The 23,474-nt window shown below is 38.9% G+C and overlaps 1 protein-coding gene across 6 annotated transcripts in view; it reads left to right on the top strand.

Moving 5' to 3' along the window:
- Positions 1-7,920: 7,920 nt before the first annotated feature.
- The window catches only part of BCL2L13 (BCL2 like 13), an 86,694-nt gene continuing 71,140 nt past the window's right edge, over positions 7,921-23,474 (top strand). Inside the window, exons 1-3 of one of the 6 annotated variants that reach the window (XM_029953154.1) lie at positions 7,940-8,027; positions 16,464-16,554; positions 18,727-18,897. In XM_029953154.1, the coding sequence (XP_029809014.1) occupies positions 18,777-18,897 (121 nt within the window). In that variant the 5' untranslated portion in view covers positions 7,940-8,027; positions 16,464-16,554; positions 18,727-18,776. The other 5 variants (XM_029953153.1, XM_029953155.1, XM_029953159.1 and 2 more) reach the window with 5 other exon arrangements.

Here is a 23,474-nt window from a genome sequence, read left to right on the forward strand (position 1 = left end):
ATATATTTTTATTACCAACTTTTTATTTTGAGGAAATTTCAAATATAATAAGTTGGAGTAACAGTGCAATAAACTCCATTCACCTGCATGTTAACATATTTGCTTTATCACTTTTCACCAAATTCAGGAAACTTAACAAGTCTATAGTCAGATTTTGCTATATGTCCCATTAATATCCTCTGCAGCATTTTTTTCTTAATGCAAGATCCAGTCCAAGATCACCTACTGTATTAATCATCATGTCTTTTAGCCCCTTTTAAAACGGGATGATTCTTCACACTTTGTCTTTCCTGATAGTGACATTTTTGAAGAAGAGTTCCACACATTTGAAGAGGCCAGTTGTAGAAAGTCCCCCAATTTGGTTTTGTCTGATACTTTTCTCATAGTTAGATTCAGGTTGTTCATTTTGGAAGGAGCACTACATCTGTGATATTGTATCCTCAGTGCGTCACATCAGGAAAGCACATTTCAGTTTGTCCTTTAATGAGAATGGTACACACATTTTTAAGGCTCTTAATACATGCTGCCAAATTGTTTTCCAGCTGTACTTGTATATGGTGATCTTTGTAGAATGTGACAGATTGGTGCACATATTTGAAAAACGTTGGTAATGGTAGATAAGGGAAGAATTCAGCCACTGACAGAGCAATAGAAATCTGTGCAGTGACCTTAACTGGATCAGTATCTAATCAACTGAGCTAAACCAGTTATGCTTATTTCTCTCATCTTGTTAGTTTTTGCATTAATAACTTTGTTCTTTGCCATCCCAGAAGACAGATTTCCAGGATTATGCCTCTTTCTAGCATCCCTAGGTCAGGGTGAGGTACTGTTCACTCATTTGAATTATCCCATTTAATTTCCCCATTTAATTTTTACAATATTCTGCAAATAGCTGGGGTTGGGGAGTGGGAGTAGCAGTCTAATGCCACCTGTCTACTCATTTGTGAGATCAATGTCTGAAACACATCAATGTGGTTTTTTTTAATGTTTTATTTATTTTTGATACAGAGAGAGACAGAGCACGAGAGGGGGAGGGGCAGAGAGAGAAGGAGACACAGAACCGGAAGTAGGCTCCAGGCTCTGAGCTGTCAGCACAGAGCCTGACGTGGGGCTCGAACCCACGAATGTGAGATCTGACCTGAGCCGAAGCCGGAGGCTTAACCGACTGAGCCACCCAGGCGCCCCACATCAATGTGTTTTTGATTTATGATTTATTTATTATTAGTTTGAGACAAAAAGTACAGAAAATACAAAGAATAGTTTCTTTTTTAAAGATTTTTTAATGTTTATTAATTTTTGAGAGAGAGAAACAGAGCATGTGCAGGGCAGGAGCAGAGAGAGAGAGAGAGGGGGAGATACAGAACTCAAAGCCAGCTCCAGGCTCCACACTGTCAGCACAGAGCCCAATGCAGGGCTCAAACTCACAAACTGTGATATCATAACCTGAGCTGGAGTCAGATGTCTAACTGACTGAGCGACCCAGGCATCTCAAAAGAATAATTTCAGTATTCATATAGAATTTACCAGCACCCAGAATCAACAATTAATATTTGTCACATTTTTTTAGGACTTCATTTCTAAAGTAAAATAGTGTTACAGACATAGTTGACATTCCCTTTTGTGCAGCTTTCTCCTCCACTATGTTAATGCCCTTTACAACTAGTTTCTGCAGTATTTTGCTGATTCACCAAGGAATGGGCCAGGTTTTCTCTGGTAAGAATGTGGGTAAGCTTCATAGAGACAGTCTCTGGAGTAAAAAAGTAATTATAAGTACAATAAAAGGTTAACTAGTTGGTAGTTTTCCAAATCCAATTTCCTTCTATATTAGCTTATGTCTTGTGAAGCTTTTTTATTTTATTAGTGTTTATTTTATTTTTGAGGGGGGAGGAGCAGAGAGAGAGAGGGACAGAGCATCTGAAGTGGGCCCCTTCAGGTCTAACTCACTAACCATGAGATCATGATCTGAATCAAAGCCAGACACTCAACCAACTGAGCCACCCAGGCACCCCTTGTGAAGCATTTATTTATTTGTCGATCGATTTATTTATTTATGGGAGAGCCCAAGGTGGGTGGGTGGAGAGAGGGGGACAGAAGATCTGAAGTGGGCTCTACACTGACAGGCTGACAGTAGCAAACCTGATGTGGGGCTCGAACTCACAAGACCAAGTTGAACACTCAACTAAGTGAGCCACCCAGGTGCCCCTGCACCTTTTTTAAAAGAGCTTTTTGCCTCTGCCCCTCCCGCGGCCCTCCAGTCCCCCTCCCAGCCGCCCTGCCCCTCCCTAGCATTGGTCAGTCCTTGTGTAAAGCTGTCCCCTCGTGTGTGTGTCTGAGGCATGCCTAGGCTGGGCCCTGCTGCCACATCTGCACGCCTTCCACTGTTGTGCTGCGCTCGAGCCCCAATAAAGACACCGGAGCATCCTGCTGCTCCTGCCTTGAAAAAAAAACAAAACAGCTTTTTAGATGGGGTGCCTGGGTGGCTCAGTCAGTTAAGTGTCCGACTCTTGATTTCTGCTGGGGTCATGATCCCAGGGTCATGGGATTGAGCCCTGCATCGGGCCCACTGCTGAGTTTGGAGCCTGCTTGGGGTTCTCTCTCCCTCTGCCCCTCTCCCCCACTCTCTCTTTCTCTAAAATAAAAAAAAAAATTTTTTTTAAACAGCTTTATAGATAAATTCCAAAAATCACACTCCTAAATAAGCCTATTTACTTATGGCTTCATATAATTGCTGTCCTAGATTCCTGTTAGGTTAGTCACAGAGATGCTTTCTGTGTTCATTGTCTCACCTGCTCCCAAACTGAGGCTTCAGTCTGTGTCTTAGATGTTGAATCAGCAGAATAAACTTTTTTTTTAATGTTTATTTATTTTTGAGAGAGAGACAGAGCATGAGTGAGCGAAGGACCGAGAGAGGGAGACAGAATCTGAAGCAGACTCCAGGCCCTGAACTCTCAGCCCAGAGCCTGATGTGGGACTACAACTTATGAACAGTGAGACCATGACCTGAGCCAAAATCGGACACTTAACTGATTGAGCCACCCAGGTGCCCCAAGATAAACTAACTCTTGAACTGATTTGCTGGGGAGGACACACAGAGAGACTAGAGGTAAATGTAAATCCTCTCAGGGCACCTGGCTGGCTCAGTTGCTAGAGCTGAGCCCCATGTTAGGTGAACAGATCACTAAAAAAATAAACTTAGGGCACCTGGGTGGCTCAGTTGGTTAAGCCTCTGACTTTGGCTCAGGTCCTGATCTAACAGTTCATGGGTTCCAGCCTCACGTCGGGCTCTGTGCTGACAGCTCAGAGCCTAGAGCTGTGATTCCCTCTCTCTGCCCCTCTCCCGCTCATGCTGTCACTCTCTCAAAAATAAATAAACATTAAAAAATAAAAATAAACTTTAAAAAGGTGTAAATCACCTCTGTTTCTGAATGTTAAGAATTAGCTATTATTTTTAAGATTTTATTTTTAAGTAATCTCTACACCCAACGTGGCTGGGGCTCAAACTCACAATTATGAGACCAAGAGTTGCATGCTCTACCGACTGAGCCAGCCAGGCACCCCTTGGAGAATTAATTTTAAAAAGAAAAAGCGAATGATACCAGAAAACAGTGCAACTCTAACTTAGGTGCCTACACTGTTTTTCTTATGCAACAGAGAGTGACTTAAAACCTAGATGGCAGGGGGCCTGGGTGGCTCTATGGGTTAAACATCTGACCCTTGATTTTGGCTCGGTCCTGATTTCAACTGTTCTTGGGTTCCAGCCCCACCTCGGGCTCTGTGCCCACATCATGGGGCCTGTTGGGGATTCTGTCTCCTTCTCTCTCTGCCCCTCCTCCTTCCCTCTCTTCTTCTCTCTCAAAAATAAACAAACATTAAGAAATTAAAAAACTAGATGGGATCTAGTCACTCCCCAATTTATAATCCTCTGATGGCTTCCATCTGCTTGTGAATACCTCACAGAGCACAGGGTCTGTGTGAGTGCTGCCCAATCTGGCCCTGCCTGCTTCTCTGACTCCATTGCTCCTCTTCCCTTTGCTCACCACCTTATAGCTGTCGTGGTTTCTCCTCCACTCCTGGAAAACACCAAGCTTCCTGCCTGAATTCTTTTCCTGCACTTCTCACTTAGCTTGTTTTTCCATCTTTAAGAACTCAACTTAAAATAACACCTCCTTGGAGAGAGCTTTTCATAAACACCCATTCACCTTCCTTTCTATTCTAGCCCCTTGTTTACTACTTCAGGACATGCCACAATTAAAAAACATTTTTTTTCTCTTTTTGTTTTTAGGTTTTTATCTGGTTTTCCAATGACAATGTCCGCTTCACAAAAGTGACTAGGTAAGACCTATCTACCACTGTTTTTGCAAGCATCCAGCACACTCCCTAGTATATAGGATGGCTCAGTCGGTTAAATGTCCAGCTTCTGGCTTCGGCTCAGGTCATGATTTCACCGTTCCTGGGTTCGAGCCCCGCATCGGGCTCTGTGCTGACAGCTAGCTCAGAGTCTGGAGCCTGCTTCGGATTCTGTGTCTCCCTCTCTCTCTGACCCTCCCCTGCTCACGCTATCTCTCTCTCTCAAAAATAAAAACATTAAAAAAAAAAAAAGAAAATTAGTTGCCCATTCTGGACTTTCTATTCTGTTCCATTGACCTATGTTCCATCCTTATAGTATACATTCAAAAAACAATAAGGGAAAACAGCAAACCTTAAAACTGGAAGCAATCTGAAAAAAATGAACCTCACCACCCATCAAATTGGTAACATAACCATAGAGAATTATTTCATGTGACTTAAAAAAATTTAATTAAATAATCTGCAGAGACCTACAAACTACAATTAGATGAGTTCTGATGCCTGTGTGATCACAACCCCAATCAAGATGCAGACTACTGTCACCACCCGAGTCAATCCCACACTCTGCTTCCAGACAACAATGTGCTGATTTCTATAACCATTGACTAATTTTGCTTATTCCTGAAATTCATATAAATGGAATCACATAATTTGTACATTTTTGTGTTTGGCTTCTTTCACTCAATGCAATGCTCTTGAAATTAATCCACATTGTCACATGTAATATTAACCTTAAAAATAAAACCCAAAATAAAACCCTGTTAGGATTCTTTTGCTTGTTTTGCCAGCAAAAATGGATTTACTCAGAAATAGCAGAGAATTGCAATTCAGGACATTCAAGCTCTGGCAAATCCAGAGAACAAAAGAGAGGCCTGCTCTTTATTATAGAGGAAAGTGGTGAGACGGGATATTATCCTGGCTCAGTCCGAAGAGCATTTAGCTCTTGACTTCAGCATCATGAGTTGCAACCCCATGTTGGGTGTAGAGATTACCAAACAAAACCAAAGCAAAGTAACTCCACTCAGTAAACTGGGAGTTCCAAGTTTAGTAGCTTTTCATTAACTAAGTTGTGACCATCTCTCACTGGCTCATTTGTTGCCAAGGGAAGAGAAAACTCTACCCTTCTTTTACTGGGGTAGTAAGGCAGTAAGGTACTAAGTACCCCCTCTTCCTTTTTTAAAATTTTATTTTTAACTAAAAAAAATTTTAAGTTTATTTATTTTGAGAGAGAGAGCAAGCAGGGGAGTGGCGGAAAGGGAGAGAGAATCCCGAGCAGGCTTTGCACTGACAGCAAGGAGCCCAACGTGGGGCCTGACTTCATGAACTATGATACCATGACCTGAGTGGATACCAAGAATTGGAAGCTTAACTGACTTAGCCACCTAGGCACCCCTTATTTTTATTTTATAGATTTTATTTTTAAGTAATTTTCACACCTAATGTGGAATTAGAATTCACAACCTAGAGATCAAGAGTCACAAGCTCGACCAACTGAACTACCCAGCCCCCGCCACCACTGGATCAGCACTTGACAGATTGATAGGGCATGAGAGCTCCCCCTTCTGGCTTCTGATTCTATTTTATCTATTTATTTTTTTAAGGTTTTTGTTTTTGTGTTTGTGTTTTGTTTTTGTTTAGTAATCTCGACATCCAACATGGGGTTCTTACTCATGACCCTGAGATCGAGAGCCGCAGGCTCTGCTGACTGAGACAGCCAAGCACTCCATTTTAAATGAGGTTTCCTTTTATTAATTTTCACAGTATCAGTGATTCCTTTTTATTACTGAATAATTTCCATTGTGTGAATATGCTTGAAAAAGTCATTGCTACTAAAAATAAAACTAATAAATTAATTAGGAAACTAATAAAATATGTAACAACCATACCCATGATCCTGGTTCAAACAAACAAACAAACAAACAAAAAACAATTATTGGGGCCCTGGCTGGCTCAGTAGGTGGAGTATGCAATTCTTGATCTAGGGGTCCTGAGTTCACCCCCCCGCCACTGAATGCAAAACCTATTTAAAAAAATCCTATAGAAAACATTACATGGATATGGAGGAAATTTTTCTTTCTGTAAGTATTTATCATTGAAGAAAAAACACAGCAGCAAGTTCTGTGTTGGCTTCAACAAGACCCAATAGTTAATCCTTAGCATAGCTACAACACTCGAAAATTGAAATCAGTACAGTCATTACTACAAATTACTTGCTGAAACAATCCTTAAGATAAAGGAAATAAGAAAAAATGATTAAAACAATTGGACATTGAAGAAATTTAAATATCAACTATTAGGTTATTAGGCAATTTTTTCTTAAAGTGTGTCCTTTTGGAATGGAGACACCAAGAAAACCCCGGGTTCCATAGGAGCCCGTTAAAAATAAAAAAAAAAAAATTAAATCCAACTTAGTTAACATATAGTGACTATTAAAGAATTATTATTAGAGATCGTTTTATTAGCTCACTAAGCTTTCCTTGGCAAATCCCTGTCCAATTTCTCAATTAATGGCACTACTGTTCTCTCACTCAGGCTTAAAGCAGCTCCAACCTTTTTGTTTCCACCTCCACCCACCCTTGTTTTTCATCACTTTTTCCCACAGCTTTATTGAGACACAACTCACACCATACAGTTCATATATTTAAAGTGGTTTTGAGTATATTCACAAGGGTGTACAACAGTCACCAAAATCAATTTGAGAACATTTTCATCAACTGTCTCCGAAAAACGCTGTACCTATTAGCAGTCACTTCTTATTAGGTGTTTTTTTTTTTTTTTTTATCACTTATCTGGCTCCTTATTACAGTCTTCCAATTTATCTCACGTACATCAAATAATTCGGTTTCCCTAAAGCATGGTTTAGACATTATACTTTCTTAACTAGATACCTTCTGTGACTCCCTCACAAAGGACGTCTGGATTCAAGTAAACAAACATCCAATAACACACATTCTGTTCCAGGGATCGTGCTAGGTGCTGTGAACAAAATGGATTATTGCTGAAGTCTTCCTTTACCGCCATAGTGCCTGTGCTTTTTGCACCCTCCTTCTAGAATGCCTTCTTTACCCCCACCCAACCGCTAGAAATCTTTCCCAACTTTGAAGGACCGTCTTCCCCGACAAATGGCTGCGAACTCTGCAGCTCTCTAAGTCTCATGACACTTCCCTAACCCGTTCGCTGGCACACACTTAAACCTCAATACTTGCTGGCCCAAGACAGCCTCGGAACGTTCCGCGAAAGCAACGCGCCTTTCCGCGGGAACTGCCAGCCTCCCTCCCCGCACGATTGGTTCGTCAACATCCCAGCACGCTTTCTCCAACTTCCGAAGACCTCCGCCACCCCATAAATCATAGATGTTGAGTGTCTCCTGGTAAGAGCGGGCCACGAGAGGTCGGCTCTTCCGGGTCACATCTGCGAAGAGACCTCCGGGCCTCTATGATCCGTGCTTCCGCTCAGGGGAACAGAGCCACCTCTCTTCCGGCGCTCGTCCGCGCCCCCGGCCCGCCCCGACGTTGTTGGTGACGGAAGCACGCCGGGGGTGACCTCACCTTCCAACATGGCGGCGGCGGTAGATTAGGGCCGCGGGTCGAAGCAGCCACCGCCGCTGGGGGACCCTGTCGGAAACGACTGCCGCCGCCGCCGCCCCTTCCATCTCTTCTGGGGCAAGGGGCCAGGGCCAGGTGAGGGGAGTGGAGTCTGGGGCAAGGCAGAGTTGGGTCCTCATTCAGCTCTTCAGGCGGTTTTCCCTGGGCAGGAAGGTATCCAGAGACTGTGCCGAGCCACTGGCTCCCCAGTGGTTCCGACGACGCGTGAGTGAGTGTCAGTGCGTGTGTGACAGTGAGAGAGAGTGTGTGTGTATCGGCGCGCCTTTGCCCGAGGGTTCTCAGAGCTTGAGGGGCCCGTTTCTTTGTAACCGGACCTGTCCAGCGTGGTCCCGCCGCGGCCGCTCGTTGAGCGGGGCTTCCTGAGAGGGCTGCCGGAGGCGGAGGAGCTCGGCCCTGGCCCGACACCGCTCTTCTTCCCCACGGAGACCTTCACGTGGAAAACCCGTGTCCATTTTTAGGACCAGGCTGGGGAACGTGGACTTCTTTTTGGTCGAGGGAGGTTTCATGCGATTCGTTCAGAATGATCGTAGATTAGCTCTGCCAGTCCTTGTTGTTTCTTCTCACAGATTGTTAAGATTTTTTTAATCCTTTGTTCACCGCTGTTTTGACACCCGTCATTATTATTACTTATTTTTCAGAAAAATCTGCAGCCTTATTTTTGGAGGCAATACAGTTCACACTAAGTCGTTTCTTTGATTTTTATCCTCTCACTAGTCCATGGAAATGCCAAGTTTCTTTCCTTCATAACCAGCCATGAAGGAGACTAGACTCTAAGTTGAGGCTTTAAACCTGGGTTGAAAATCAGACGGATCAGGCCACTTCACACGCTCCCCATTGGGATCTTTGTCTTAACCACTCCCCGCACAAGTATTTATTTGTTTATACAAAATAGCTGTCTCACTGTCTTTATTTAGAAGTTTTAAGTTGAACTGACGGTAACCTCCAACCTCTTCTCCCCTCGTGGGGTTTTGTTTTGTTTTTTTTGTTTGGTTTTTGTTTTCATGATATAAAACAAAGTTTTTTGCGAAATTGTCAGTAAGATTTCTTCTGGAGGTTTGGTGTAAACCAAAATGTTGATCTCTGCCCTAACTTGTTGTGACCTTGGATAAGTTGCCACACCCTTCTAGTACCTTCTTTTTTTATCTCATAGAAAATTAAGCAAATGTTTTTGTAGGTAGTAAACTATACCTCATATAAGTAATTGGATAAATGTACAGTGCACATCTGCACCTGCAAATTGGACTATTTGAGCCATTATGAAATATTCTTCATTTGCTAATGGGCCAGTAGGGTTTTGGAAGTCTTTTTTACTCTGGTCGGTACTATTTTCAGTATTTTTTTTTTAATGATTTATTTTTTTCATGGAGGCTTGTACCTCAGTAGTTGAATTTAGTTCAAGGGTATATAAAGTTGATTCTGAACAGTTTTGTAAAGGAAAGATATGCTCTCTTATCACATCAGTCAGTATTAAATACCTTGTATAGTAAACGTTTAGGACAAATCATTTGCAAAAATTATCATTGTTTTAAAAATATATTTCTCTTATGAAATAGCTTAGACATTCGAAACAGAAGTTTTAAACAGTCTTGCTGTCCTACTTTTTATCATTGTTTTTCAAATATTTTGATTCATATCTTATTCCAAATAGTCACCACGGTTTCTTATTTAATATAACAGCATTGAAGGGAGGGGTTATTTTCAGAGTAGCTGATTATTTAACACCATAATTAACATACAATTCACCAACTGCATGATTTAATGTTTTTTTAAATGGCTTTTAGTATATTCAGAGTGTGGAACCGCAGACTTTATTTTGATCACCCCCAAAAGAAACCCTGCACCCATTAGCAGTCATTCATTATTCCCCACCTCCTCTACTTAGGAGGAGGTATCTAGGCAACCATTGCTTTTTTTTTTTCTGTCTATAGAGTCACCAAATCTGGATATTTCATATAAATAGGATTATACAATATGTGGTCTTTTGTGACTGGTTTCTTTTACTTTGCATGATGTTTTCAGGGTTCTTCCATGTTGTAGCATGTATGAGTATTTCTTTTTATGGTCATATAATATGCCATCAGGATATACCAATTTTCTTTATTCATTAGTTGATGGGCAGTTATTTTCACTATGTGTCTGTTAAATATTATGCTGCTGTAAATGTTCATGTGCAAGTTTTTGTTTAGACATGTTTTCATTTCTTTGGCATATATCTAGGCGTGGGGCGGAATAACTGAATTGTATGCGTCCCTTTTACAAAGCTATCTGCACATGCATGGGAAGCCTAATTGTGGTGAAAGGCAGAGAGAGTGAGGCTTTCCTCTCTAAGTACATTATCTTCATATATTATCTTTGAATGCCAACTGCTGAGTGAAAACATTTTGAGGCAGCTCTTAACACAAGATTGAACTAGAATATTTTGATTAAGCAGGTTTCAGTATGAAAGGGACTGTCTACACTAGAATATTTAGTGTCTGCTGAGTTTTAAAAATGACACCCTTGCCCAGTTGCATTTCTCAGTTGGGCGGGTTAAATTTTTTAAATTTCACAACTTTTATTAGGATTATTTAATTTTATTTTTTATTTTGGAGAAAGTTCTAGAATCCTATAGGGGCTAATAATGTATGGATTAAAAAATATATAGTTACTGGACTTATTTTATAGAACTTTAGAAAAACTCCCTACTGAAAACACTAGTGAGTCTTGAGACTAGAGATCTGGTAACCAAAAAACATTAATGTTTAAAATTCCAGAGTTTTGATTTGTGATTGAGTTACTTGTGGATTTTTATTTGTCTTTTTATAAACTGGGGTTAAAGATTTGTTCAACTGTATTAATGGAGTATGTAACAGTTTTCATTGAATTGTAATTTTATTTTAGTAGACAGAAATGATCTAAAAGCTTGAAATAATTTAATTAAAACATGTTAAATTGTGATCTGTTTCTGTTTTGGTTCTATGGGGTTAAAGAATACAATATACCTATGGTATTCTAAATAGAATGTTGTAGGTGGTACTAGAAATTTCTGTTTTCCACAAACATTCAAGGTGATTATGATCAGACAAGTTTGGGAAACAACTACAAAAAACTTATGTTGCTGCAGATTTGCTTTTCATAAGAATTTAAAGTAGAATTTAATAGTTGCTGCCTATCTTCTGGTTATAGTTCATAAAATGTATTTTAATTTTTATAGTACTATCAGTGCTAGCATCCTGAAATTTGCACTAGTATAAATTAATAGAAGACTGGTTAAAAAAATAAAGCAAACTATTTGTTGTAAACTGTGGATGTTACATTTGTTACTGGAGGATCATGGATGTTATATTTGTGCCTCGTTTTGGAGCTGTCACCAAATGAATGTATAAACATCGGATTAAGTTACCCTAAGCTTCCTCAGGCTGTCCATCTGGCTGACAACTACTCGTAATTTAATAGAGGAGCAAACTAAAGGTGTAGTCTGAGAAAGAAACAGCTAGGTAACACAGATATATTCAGTGGCTTGTTAGAATTGTGCAAAAGATAATTTTTATATTTATTTTCTAATTTTTTTTTTAAGTAAGCTCTATGTCTGACATGGGGTTTGAACTCAAGGGCAACCCCATGATCAAGAGTCATGTGCTCATGCACCTGGACAGTTTTTATATTTATATTTAAACTTCTGAATACCAAAAATACTTACACCTAATTTGAATTCTAAAAGGTTCTACTGTTAGACAAAATTTAGCGTAAAAGTAACTGTTCTTATTTATAAAGGAAGCTTGGGCTGTCTTAGATATGAAATGTACTTTGTGTTGGTGAGGCAGTAGTGGGGTGGACCTGAGCATTGTACTCTGTTTCCAGAAAAGCTCTGGGTCTTTCATCCAGTCTGCCTTTTTCCTTTTTTTCCTCGCCCTATTCTTAAAATCGACAAATTTGTTTCTTTCAAGTACTCTGAAAAAACATCGTTAGTCTACCAGTTCTTCCTGCCATTACTCTTGTTAGTGTCTTCACCTCTACATTCTTCTCAGCCAGTACATTGCCTGGCAGGCAGTAAATATGCATTGAGTGAATGCAGTTAAAGGCTCAGAGTTCGGAACTGAAGAGGATGTACCTGACCAAGTGATTGCACTGTTAATTAGCTCTGTGGTTTTGTGTAAATAAATTGTCTATTCTTGTTTCTCCAATAAATTGAGACTATTATCATTTCCTTCTAGCAGAGACGATTGCCTCACAACACATGGAAGAGTGCTTTAGAAATAGAGGTCTCATGCAGCTGTAATTTATTTATATTTGTTTGAACTGCAAGAGCTCATTGTGCAGTATGGGCTACTCTGCACTAAAGAGTGTTGCAAAGGAAGTGGATGCCTTCTCTTCCCAGAATCCCCTTAGAGCACTGACCCTGTAGTCATGTTGTGGAGTTTACATTTTGCATATTCTCAATGCCTTTGTTCTGTGATTTAATACAAACACACTAGATGGGTAATAGTGTTCCTAGGGTCTGTCTGCTGCACTACCTAACCACAGGCCTGAATGAGCTGCTTTGTTGCTGTACAACTGGAAACTCATACTGTAAGTCTGGCATGTTTAGGTGTGATATGTTTATAACTAGGTTCTCTGATACACTTTTAAAGCCTAAAAACTGTATACTGAACCTAAGTGATTAAAGTTTGTAGTATCATGTCGATTAGTGTCAATCATTCAAAAATGATTGAATAATAGTCTATAATGATCCACCAAATATACAGATGTGTGGACATTAACATATATACTAGGGTTGAGGGCTTTATTACAATAGAATAGTGAGTGTGGAAGATGGAAAATTATGTAATCTATGATTAAGATTGCATTTATGGTTAGGCAATTGGGATTTGTAAAAAAATTCAAAGAGCACTAGGCTAAAAATGAAATTTAGAGGTTCAGTTGAACTATGCTTTTTCTATGGCATCTGGGTCAGAGAATGACTAAAATTGTCTTCAGATACCAATGTTTGATAAATAAGGGAATTTGAACATAACAAGTTTGAGAACATAAAGTTTTTATTTAAAGCATTTTTCAAAATATGAGTACTTTATTCCTGTTACCAAAAAATTCTGAGACCTTTGTAGAGCTGAAATTTTGTTGCTGATTTGCTGTGTTCTCCCCTCTCTTTTGGAACTTCACTTCATAATTTATTCCTTGCTTTCTATATTTATTTATATCTCATTGACTCCTCCTCCACTTGAGTGTAAACATGCTGAAGACTGTGTACAAAAGCAAAACAAATGAACTCTCAAACTTGTTCTCTCTCTCTCTCTGGCCTCTCTTCTTTTCTTCCCTTCCAACCAGGCTTTTTGAAAGAATAGGCTAAAAGTCCTTTCTCTATGTTTTCACTTCCCATCACTCTTCAGTTCCCTACCTTCTGCCATTGCCCCTGCCAGTCAGATAGAACTGGCCTGTCAGAGGATCATTACCCTGATATTTTCGTCCTTTTTGGTGTGTTGTTGCATTTTGTACATTACTTCACTACCTTCTTATTGAAGCACCTCCCCTGATTCTATGAACACACTCTTCTGGTTTTCTTCCTACCTTTCTAACTGTTCCAGTCCTGAGTTAGAGGTCATCTCTGCTTTTCATCTTTTGGCCACCCCTGAAATGTTAGTTTTGCGCTGAATTCTAATGGTGTTTGTTTTTCAGATTAAACCAGTATTTCTCAACATATTTTTTTAAGTTTGTTTATTTACTTAGAGAAAGAGAGAAAGGAGGGAGGGGCAGAGAAGAAGAGAGAGAATCCCTAGCAGGCTCAGTGCTGTTACCACGGAGCCCGATATGGGGCTCAATCTTGCAAACCATGAGATCACAACCTGAGCCAAAACCAAGAGTCAGTGCTTAGTCAACTGAGCCACCCAGGCACCCCACTCACATATTTTTTTAAACTATGTCTCCTTTTTATAAATAAAAAATTCTCTGGGTCCTATTTTGTTGGTAGTGATCAGGATAGGGAGTGATGGGTATATTTATTCTTCCCTCCCATCCCTGCATAAAGTCCTTGATACAAAGAATATTGAAGATATACTGAGCTTTTTTTCTATATTTTTAATCAGAAAACAGTAGGTAATATTTCCTTGTCCAGTGTGAAACTATATATTGAATATGCGTTTCAAACTGTATTACTCTTTCTCACTCCTGGAAATTTTGACACTTCTACCTATAATAAGTCACTAACTCCATTCACTCACTTTGGATAATTTCATTGACTTGTATCTATGTAGAGCACAATTTTGTATCTCCAATCCAGACCTCTTAGTATAAGACTTATATGTCCAATTCCTTGTATGTCTTCACCTGCACAACTCATAGGTATTTTGAAATTCAGTATGCCCTAAAGTGAACCTGTTATCCTCTCCTAAGCCAGCTTTTCCTATATTATCTGATTTGAGAAATAGGAATAACACCACTTTCAGGGCACCTGGGTGGCTCAGTCAGTTAAGTGTCCAACTCTTGATACCGGCTCAGGTCATGGTTCCCAGGGTTGTGGGACTGAGCCCTGCATTGGGCTCTGCACTGAGCATGGAGCTTGCTTGATTCTCTCCCCCGACCCCCACCTCCTTCTCTCTTCTCCTCCCCCACTGTCTTTCTTCCCTGCTCACTCTTTCTAAAATAAAATGAAAAAAATTTTTTTCGATACTACTTTCCATATAACTGTCTAGATTACTCTTTTATTGAGTTAGCTAACAAATCTTTGAAACTCTTAATGTTTTTCCAGTTCATCCCCCTTCTTTCTGGTGTTTCCACTCTAATTTATGCCTTCATACATCTCTTGTTTAGATTATTCCTATATTCCTCTAACTTGTGTCTTTTCCTCCAATCTCTATCTTCTACACACCTCCAGGAGGATTTTTTTATAATATAATCTGTTTGGGTGCCTGGCTGGCTCAGTTGTAGAGCCTCTAACACTTGATCTCAGGGGAGCTCAAGCCCCACATTGGGTGTGGAGCCCACCTTAAAAAATATATGTGTGTATATATACATATAATATGATCTCTTGATATGTTTTTCTTGCTTAAAACCCTTCAATAGTTCTAGTAGTGTGTAGCCTGTTTTATATCATGATCTAATTTGAAAATCTAATGAAAAAAATGGAGTGATTTTTCTCTCCAGAAGAAAATGCTCATGAACACAGAATTTGCATTTTAGGGGGTTCATTCATGAACATGGGTTGAAATAATTCCTTGCTTATAGGATAAAACCTAAGCTTCCTAGCATCCCATAGCATACAAAGCATACCAAATGCTGACTGCTGCTTACTCCTGCTAAACCTCATCCCCCTTGTATCTCATTAGCCACGTTAAATTCCTTTGTTATGTTCTGTGCTGTTTCAGAATGTTTCTGTGCTTTTTTTCTGGTTGTCTTTACATCTGAATTCCTCCATTCCATCCCCCTAAACTGGTTCCGTTAGTGAATATTCATGTTCTAAGATTGGTTTAAATTTTACTTTCTAAAACTTTTTTTTTTAATGTTTATTTTTGAGAGAGAGAGAGTCAGAGCTTAAGCCGGAGAGGGGCAGAGAGAGGGGGAGACACAGAATCTGAAGCAGGCTCCAGGCTCAGCTATCTGCACAGAGCCTGATGCAGGGCTCGAACCCATGAACTGTGAGATCATGACCTAAAGCCGAAGTTGGACACTCAACCGACTGAGCCACCCAGGCACCCCTATATTTTACTTTCTAAAGCCTTTCCTGGTTTCTACTTTTTCCCTTTCCCAGAGGGAATTTTTTGGGTTACCCTCCCCTACTCTGTGGATACTGACTTGTATCATAGAACCTTATTGTTCTTCATATTTTTGTTTTCTTCTACTTGGTCAAAAACTCCAGAGGGCAGATAATTTTTCTTAATTGTCTTTGTATCTAATGCCTGTAGAATACTTTGTATCTTTAGAAACAAGTGTGTATTGAATGAACACAAAAAATTATCAGAAGACATTGTCTTCTGTTTCAGGAGGTACAATTACTAGGTTGATATGTGGGCTTTGCAGTATTTGAAGATTTTTCTAAACTAAATTTAGTCTGGTAATCTTCACATGAAAGCAGTGTGTTAAAATTGTTGAGGAACTGCCTAGAAGTTTTGAGAAAATTAGGTTCCAGTCTTGGCCCTAGTTCCAGTTAGGTCTTGGTTGTCAACAACACAGAATAGCTTATTTAAACAGAAAAGGAACTTATGAAAAGGGCATTGGGTAGCTCAAAGAATGGATGGGAAAGCAGGAAAGAACCAAGGGAGACTTGGCGGCACACTCAGCAAGGGTCAGGCCAAGGAACAGAAGAAGAGATAGGACACTGCTATAAGATCTGCACCACTGCCTCTGCTGACCTAGGACCACAAGCACCACAAGTGAATTACCATTAAATATCTGCAGATTCCAGATCCTAGTGCAAATCTCTGAACCTACATGCCACAGAACAGAAGAGGAGAGAAAAAGTCTAGTCCGTTTTAGCTTTTGTAGTGGGGGCTGGGAGATTCCTTTCCAACCAAGATTGACACAATGTTGGACACATAGGAGGCAAAAAAGAAGAAGAAGAAGAAGAAGAAGAAGAAGAAAAACCCCACGAACATTCATTACAGCACTGCTGCTGTTTGTCCCTGGCTGAAAGGTCTCAGAAAGCTTATTTTATCTTTATGGGTATCCCTTTTTGTACTTATAAGTTTGAAATTCTGTCTTTTAATCATTAATTGGTAACATTGTAAAAGTATCAAATATTCTGAGCTTTTTAAGAGTAAAACACCTTGGAAGAACATAGTGGATGTGGCTTTCATTCCTGTGGTGTAAGCTGTAACACTTTTTCCCTTTGAGTATGTATTCATAATTTTGAAATACCTTTTTGAAGTTTATAAACTTTTAAAGTTGAGCAGGGCCTATTTGTTTGAATTATGTATGTTTTGATATAATTTGGTAGCATTGTTCCCTGAAGATGGGAAACTAGGGACTTTTAAATGTTGAACTAAGATTTCTTTTTATAGCCTAGGTGAATACTGATAATTGCAATCATAAATGCATTTTTTTTAAGTGTATTTATTTTTGAGGGCGAGCACGAGTGAGGGGGGGAGGGGCAGAGAGAGCTAGAATCCCAAGTAGGCTCTGTGCTGTAAGCACTGTTCCATCCCACGAACCATGAGATCATGACCTGAGCCAAAATCGAGTCTGATGCTTAACTGACTGAGCCACCCAGGCACTCTCTCATTTTTTTTAAGACAGTATCTTTAACCATTGAAAGCATATTTTTATGTTATCTTTCCTTTTTATCTCTTTATATAGCTACTGTTTTATTTTGTATATTTCAAATTCTGCATGTATTTTTTTAATTGTTTATCACTCTTGGACATTTCTCTTAGTTTGTTTATAGATCTTAAATTTTGTCAACATTACCTGTGTCCTTTTTTTTTTTTTTAATGCTTATTTATTTATTTTGAGAGAGAGAGTGTGTGAGCAGGGGGTGGGCAGAGAAAGAGAGGGAGAGAGAGAATCACAAGCAGGCTCCTTGCTGTCAGTGCAGAGCCCAACATGGGGCTTGATCCCACGAACTATGATTATGATCTGAGCCAAAATCAAGAGTCACTTAACCAAGTGAGCCACCCAGGCTCACCCCCTGCCTGCCTATGTCTTATATTGTTAGCTATCTAGACCTGTTTCTCTTTCCTTTTTTTTTAAGATTATATTTATTTATTTGTTTATTTATTTATTTAAATGAAAGATTTTATTTTATTCTAAGTCATCTCTACACCTGACATAAGGCTTGAAATCACAACCTTGAGATCAAGAGTCACATGCTCTACCAACTGAGTCAGCCACGCACTCCTGAACCTCTTTTTCTTTTACTGAATATTTCTTGAGACCTTAAAGCAGTTAGTATTGTTTAAGTAGAAAACAAAGCTATTTGCAATTTTTGATTTGAAACAACTGTTAAGGCACATGGTAGGTACAACAGCTACTAAGTCTGTGTGAAGAGGTAAAAGCTGTAGTTGTATTAATTAGGGTACAAGTTAATGAGATTTCAGAAAAAGTACTGTAAATAATAATTTAAAGGTGGTTGGTCCAGGCCAGCAGGGTGGTTCTGCTACACATGGTCACTCAAGAACCTGGTTCCTTTTCTCCTTACTGTCCCCTAAAGTGGTGTCCTTGTTTGTGTGTTAGAATGGGTGTCTGCCATACTCACATTCCAAACCATAGCTAGCAAGGAGGAAAGAGAAAGTCTTTAAGGAGAGACCCACAGATTGTCCACGTAACTTCTCATATTTCCTTGACTCAGGTTAATCATATGGCACATTAAGCTGCTAAGGAACTGGGAAATGTGGTCTGCAGTTCTGTGGCCATGGATCTCACAAGACTAGGAGGCTTTATGTTTCTTTTAATTTTTTTTTCTTTTTTACAATTTCATTTTTAAGTAATCTCTATACCCAGCCTCGGGTTCAAACTTACAACCCTGAGATCGAGTCAGTTCTACTGACTGGGCCAACCAGGTACCCTTAAGAGGCTTTATTAATAAAAACAACAACATCATATATTGGGTTGGGAGGAGGTGGGGACATAGCCAGTGCTTTTGCCACGTAGGTGAAAACAAACTAGGGAGAGAGAGAGAAATTTGATTTTGATCTGAAATTTGAATTAATAAATTCCTACTTGTAGGTAAAGTTACAATTTTTAAAGATACTTACTGAGAAGAAAAGTCAAATATTTGTTTTGGTATTTAGTTGAATAATTGGAGTCAATGGGGGAAATGTACAGCATATAATAAACTTTAAACTGAAAAAATACTTTTATGTTTTAGGTTTTACAGATCCATAAGTAGAACTTTTTGGAGCTCTGCTTGCAAACTCAATGGCGTCCTCTACTACTGTGCCTCAAGGATTTCACTATGAAACAAAATATGTTGTTCTCAGCTACTTGGGACTCCTCTCTCAGGAGAAGCTACAAGATCAACATCTTTCCTCACCTCAAGGTATTATCATCTTTGGCTTATGCTGGTTCTATTAAGTAGTAGTAATAACCTCATATATAAAAGTACATATATTTAAATAATTTATATCTGTGATTATAAGATCAAATAATACTAATAATTTTTTTTAAAGACTAACCCCTTATCCCATGCCTCTCCCCCCTCCCTCCCTCCCCCATCCATTCCCAGAGAGGATTTTTAATGCTTTTTAAGAACATGATAATGTAAATGACTGCTGTTGGTACATGTAAAAATATACTAAGTGTCTGTGAATAAACAAATCTACGCTTCTTTAGAGATTTTATTTTATTAAAAAAATTTTTTTAAATTTACTTTTGAGAGAAAGTGTGTGAACAGGGGAGGGTCAGAGAGAAAGGGAGACACAGAATCCAAAGACAGGCTCCAGGCTCTGAGCTAGCTGTCAGCACAGAGCCTGATACAGGGCTTGAACCCACGAACTGTGAGATCATGACCTGAGCCGAAGCCTGACGCTCAACCGACTGAGCTACCCAGGCCCCCCTTTTTAGAGATTTTATACTTAACAAGACAAATTAGAATTACACAATTATTTTAAAACTTTTAATATAGTTGAGTTTCTTGAATTGACCTTTTTGAGGATATTAGATTTATATATAATAGATTTATATATCTGATAGACTTGAGAGTTTTTAGCGTAATTCTTTATATTGTGAAGTTGTATGTATTCTTCTGTAAATAGTTTACCAAATGAAGCTTATAACAGTTACGGTGTCTAATTTAGCCTTCCTTATAAGATATAACATCATCATAAATATTCTTTTTTTTTTTTTAATATTTATTTACTTTGAGAGGGAGTGTGCACACGAGCAGGGAAAGGGTGGAGAGAGGGAGAGAGAATCCCAAACAGGTTTCACCCTGTCAGCACAGGGTGGGGCTCGAACTCACATGCTGTGAGATCATGTCTTGAGCCAATGTCAAGAGCTGCTTAACGAACTGAACCACCCAAGGACCCCAACAGGTTGCTATTTTAACAAAACTACATCAAAATAACTTTTAAAACTCCTAAAATAAAATGTGATACCAAGTATTTATAACTTATAACCAAAATCACACAGCAGCTCTTTTACATTCTTCTTATTTTTTTCTTAATTTTTAAATGTTTATTTATTTTTTAGAGAGAGAAAGAGACAGAGCATGGGTGGGAGAGGGATAGAGAGAGGGAGACACAGAATCTGAAGCAGGCTCCAGGCCCCAGTCTGCCAGTCTCTCTCTTTCTCTCTCAAAAATAAAAAATAAATATTAAAAAAAAATTTAATTTAAAATGTTAATAAATACACATTTATATAGAAATTTTGAAGAAAGGTCAGGGCTTTTTAAAAAAATATGGATATGGGTCTGTTGATGTCCATGTCATCTTTCTAACATAAATAACTTCTATTGCCTATATTTTCCAATTTGTTTAACAGAGTTAGAACATAAAGACACTTATAAAACAATATGAAGAGTCATTCTATATTTTTATGATTTCCCTCCAATCTTTTGCAATTGTTTTTCCCACACCAATTTCAAACAGTATTTTTTTTTAAATGTGTGAGAGAGAGAGAGAGAGAATGAGAGTGAGTACATGCAGTGGGAAGGGTCAGAGAAAGAGGGGACGGATGATCTGAAGTGGGCTCTGTGCTGACAGCAGAGAGCTAAATTTGGGGCTTGAACTCACAAACCGTGAGATCATAGCCTAATCCAAACAAAGAGTCGGTCATTTAAGTAATAGAGCCATCCAGGCACCTTGATACAGTAATTTTATTTTTAATCTTTTAATTTTTTAAATTATTTCTATTATTATTGAAACCGTTTTTTAATGTTTATTTCTGAGAGAGAGTGAGACAGAGCATGAGTGGGGGAGGGCTAGATAGATGGAGACACAGAATCTGAAGCAGGCTCCAGGCTCTGAGCTGTCAGCACAGAGCCTAATGTAGGGCTCGAATCCATGAGCCGTGAAATCATGACCTGTGCTGAAGTAGGACGCTTAACTGATTGAGCCACCCAGGCGCGCCCCTAATACGGTATTTTTAAAGCAACTTTTTAAAACATTTAATTTAGAGAAGGGTCAAGTCTCTTCGCACAATCATATTTCAGTAATGTCTATGCTTTTAAATAAATTATACAATTTTAGTGACAAGTAAAACTTTTATAAACAGATGGGGAGAAAATAGCTGATTCCTGGTAAGCATATAACTTACATGTGCTAGAAAATAGTCTACTAGCTGTATGTGTTCAGCTTGCTGCAGGCATATTCAGTGTGTTTTATAGTGAAATTGTAATGGGTTACTTAATTCAACAAATCACTTCAGTACAGGTTAGTTAAAAATGCTTTTATGTATTGCTGTTTTTAAAATTTATTTACTTTTGCTAAATCATCTAGAGTCAAACTATTGGATCAAGGAGTAACAATTTTTTTATGAGGTGTTTGTCGTTTAAAAGAAATAAGTGGCTTCTAAATTGTGATACCATATAGCATAACTTTTTAAGTTTTTACACACTTTTAAAAACTAGTTACAACTTGTGAAAGTGCTGGATTCAATTGTTTTAAGACTTAGGTGTCTAGATTCAGTGAACGTGTACCTTAATAGACATACAGGGAATCCAACCAAGTAGTTGTGTTGATAGTGATTAATGTGTAAATGGTTAGCACATCTGAGGTAGGAATTGTATCTGGACCAACATTTTGCTTTGAGAGGAAGATTCTGAGAATTAATTTTATGGAACACATGTGGTTTTTATACTTCACACTCCTCATTCATAGATTCCAAAGTGGACATCAAGACCCAGTGGGTAAGAGCAAGACCATGTATTACGGCCCTAGCCTAACAAACACCAGGAAAGTCACGTGATAGCACTGGTTCACCCTGCCTCCATTTACCAAGGGGTAATGTGATGAGCCCCCTTGATGGCATGTTATGTAGTGGGTTGTACTGCAGCTGAGGAACCCAGTGCTAAGAGCTTAGCACCTTTTGTAGCAAGCCCGTTACCCTGTTTCAGAGAATGAACAAAATGACTTTGTGATCATTTTGACCTATCTAATTGTCTTTATTACTAGTTATAAAAATGGATTAGAGTTAGAAGACAGGTCTTCAGTTTATCATTCAGCAAGGACATACAGGAATGGTTGGGATTCATTGCAGACTATTGCAATCTGCCCTTCAAAATTAGATGCATTGACCTTTAGTGAAATCCATTTAGTTTTTCTTGTATAACACTAGATTGAGGCTATTTAATCAGAATCCCAGTTAGCAGGATGAGGCCATTCTGCAATGTGGATCTCAGCTATCCACCTCAGGATCCCAGATTCAGCCAAGTGATTAAGTCCCAGAAAGGACTAGTAAGTGTTTTCAAGGAAGTTCAGATTAGGTTCCTTTCCTTAACATGTGTGGCTTGTTCCACCTAACCAGTAGTATTAATCCAACTCAACAGGAGGTGTTAGCAACCCATATATACTATATACTCCCTGTTCATCCAGAATGTAGTCCAAGGCCAGTCTTCTACCCATATAATCCATGCAAAGCCATTTAGACCTATCTGCTGATGTGTTAGGGCTCATGCCATCACATTGGCTGTGGTAGCTAGGTTAAGGACAGGTTACTATTTTTTTTAATTAATTAATTTTTAAATTTACATCCAAGTTAGTTAACATGGTATAATAATAATTTCAGGAGTAGAATTTAGTGATTTATGACTTATGTATAACACCCAGTGCTCATCCCAACAAGTGTCCTCTTTAATGTCCCTTGCCCATTTAGCCTATCCCCCCCACCCAAAATCCTTCTAGCAACCCTCAAATTCAAACCCTTAAATTCTCTATATTTAAGAATCTCTTATGGTTTGTCCCCCTTCCTGTTTTTATATTCTTTTTGCTTTCCTTACGTTCATCTGTTCTGTTTCTTAAAATCCATATATGAGTAAAAATCATATGATATTGGTCTTTCTCTTACTAATTTTGCCTAGCATAATGTACTCTAGTTCTATCCATGTTTTTGCAAATGGCAAGATTTCATTCTTTTTGATTGTCAAGGATTATACCATGTCTTCTTTATCCATTCATTAGTCAGTGGACATTTGGGCTCTTTACATACTTTGGCTATTGTTGATAGTACTGCTGTAAACATTGGGGTACATGTGCCCCTTTGAATCAGCATTTTTGTATCCTTTGGATAAATACCTACTAGTGCAATTGCTGGGTCATAGGGTAGTTCTATTTTTAATTTTTTGAGGAACCTCCATACTGTTTTCCAGAGTGGCTGCACCAATTTGCATTCCCACCAGCACAAAAGGGTTCCTCTTTCTCCACATCCTCGCCAACATCTGTTGTTGCCTGAGTTGTTAATGTTAGCCATTCTGACAGGTATGTGGTGGTATCTCATTGTGATTTTGATTTGTATTTCCCTGATGATGAGTGATGTTGAGCCATCTTTCCATGTGTCTTTGCCATCTAGAGATGTCTTATTTGAAAAAAATGTCCATTTGTGTCTTTTGCCCATTTCTTCACTCAATTATTTGTTTTTTGGGTGTTGAGTTTGAAAAGTTCTTTATAGATTTTGGATACT

The sequence above is a fragment of the Suricata suricatta genome, chromosome 10, assembly GCF_006229205.1.
Source record: "Suricata suricatta isolate VVHF042 chromosome 10, meerkat_22Aug2017_6uvM2_HiC, whole genome shotgun sequence".
Classification (NCBI taxonomy): Eukaryota; Metazoa; Chordata; class Mammalia; order Carnivora; family Herpestidae; genus Suricata; species Suricata suricatta.